At 40.1% G+C, this 1,910-nt stretch overlaps 1 protein-coding gene across 1 annotated transcript; it reads right to left on the bottom strand.

The window, feature by feature from the left end:
* Nucleotides 1–649: 649 nt before the first annotated feature.
* On the bottom strand, nt 650–1,275 carry LOC108161479. Its single transcript, XM_017295748.2, has 2 exons — nt 1,041–1,275; nt 650–971 (listed from the first exon to the last, which is right to left on the bottom strand). Exons 1-2 carry the CDS (start codon nt 1,171–1,173, stop codon nt 817–819), a joined length of 288 nt encoding a protein of 95 aa, XP_017151237.1. The 5' UTR covers nt 1,174–1,275; the 3' UTR covers nt 650–816.
* Between the last annotated feature and the right edge of the window lie 635 nt (nt 1,276–1,910).

The raw sequence follows: 1,910 nt of genomic DNA, 5'->3' as shown, positions 1-1,910 counted from the left end.
ATTCTGCGACTGCGTGACGGGACCCATCCTCGGTATTCGGTGTGTTCGGATTTGGTTTATTTGGTCTGCTCGGTCCGCCTGGTCCGCTCCCCCCCTTTGTTTGTTGGTTGTTAGTTGTTTGGCTTTGGTGTTCTACTTTTTTGGGTCTTTTTGTAGGTCTGCAAAGCTGCGGGAGCAAATACATTTGATTTGATGCACGGACATGCTGTCACTCACTCGGTCATTTATTTGCATTGAGGTTTGCCGATTTGCTGTTGTCCCCCAATTACAATTGGCAGCGGCAGTGCCACAAAAATAACACACAACTCCCTGGAATGGAATTTCAATTTGAATTGGGAAGTTTTCGATGTGCCCCTGCCCTGACGCAATTTTTCGGTATTCTAAAACAATATTTTCACATATTTTTGAAACGTTTCTTTAGGGAATTAATGGAAAAGAATAATATTTTGGCCCTTTTTTTGCATTCCATGGTGTATGATGAGGGAAATTCTGACGGGAATTCCTAGGGAGGGGAAATTAATAATGTAACTAAGAGAAATGGTTCTTATCTTAGCTCTCAGCTTCTGCAATCATCTAGAGTCCACTGTAGTATACTAATTACATTTTATACCAAAATTAAGTTTTTTTTTACATGCATTTTTCGAAAGAGTGTAGTGGTAAGAATATTCTTTATTAATCTTTAAGGTTCAGATCGGATTTCTTTATATAAAAATATATATGTATATCTTTGTATGTTATCATTTCCTTACTGCTATTGCACTCCAATGACTAGATGCTTTCCTGTACGCGTACACATGTATACCCTGTACATATCTTCTATCTCTCCTGGTTTATGTCAATTGTATAAAATCGAAGAGTACCGATTCGACTGGTGAAACAGCAGACATATGGCACCGTCAGAATGAAACACATTTGGGTGCGCGTGCCACCCTTGATGGGGAACTCCTTGCCGGTTCTCTCGCCGTAAGCAGCTGCCACATAAAACAAACAAAATGCAATTAGAAAACACTCTGTCTGTATACCTTGCTTTGGGTACTTGCCACGTATCTGCGAGAGCGTGATTGACCGCTGGGGAGAGTCGCATGAGGAGCTCTTGAAAATGCCACGTAGGTCGTCTTGTATGGTGGGATTTTTCCTCATTACTCTATTGAAATGATCATCCATTGTGGCCATGATTTTGTTTGAATTTTAATAAATAAACAGAGTTGATGAGAACTGTGTAGAGGGACGGACAAGTGAACGGTCCAATCAGCCGATGCATTCTAAATTTGGAAAACCAGAAATCACCCAGCGACCCAGGCAAAAAACAAACATTCTGGAAAATAAAACCGGTTTCTGTTATCACGACACGCTACCTCTTGCTTGCGCTCTCTCTCCCCCTCCCCCTCTCTCGCTCTCTTTCGTTGCACCACTCTCTTGGGCGGGCCCTTTTCCACCCATTTTTTGGTGGATGTTTCCCACTCATTTCCGATCTTTCGATTTTTGGTGGTGGAATAGAAAAGTTTCGTTGGCTTAGCAAAGACTCAAACCAAATGCATTTCAACTGTTATACGATGCATGGGAAAAGTAAAAACTGGTATACATTAAAAAAAATATGTGTAGAATTAAGAAGTATAATAGTTGCAGCACAATTCTGACACCAAAGAATCGACGAACACTCGTAGGTTTTTTATGCTCCTTAAAAATCTTGCAATAGTACGAGTTACCAGAATTTTCCGAGTGGAATACAGTTTTTACCTCCAATGATTAAGGAACCACTTTTTTGCAATTAATTGTATATAAATTTTAGATTTATTCATCACTTCTTTACTCGTGAGAAGCCTTTTCCTAGGACTGTTTAGATCTGAAGAGGAGTTTCCCTAATTACATCATACAGTATATCATAAAGATCATTATATGGCCTGGGCCTC

This window comes from Drosophila miranda, chromosome 4, assembly GCF_003369915.1.
Source record: "Drosophila miranda strain MSH22 chromosome 4, D.miranda_PacBio2.1, whole genome shotgun sequence".
In the NCBI taxonomy this organism is placed as follows: domain Eukaryota; kingdom Metazoa; phylum Arthropoda; class Insecta; order Diptera; family Drosophilidae; genus Drosophila; species Drosophila miranda.
Note: the sequence above shows the minus strand (reverse complement) of the source record. Positions and strands in the feature narration are given on the sequence as shown.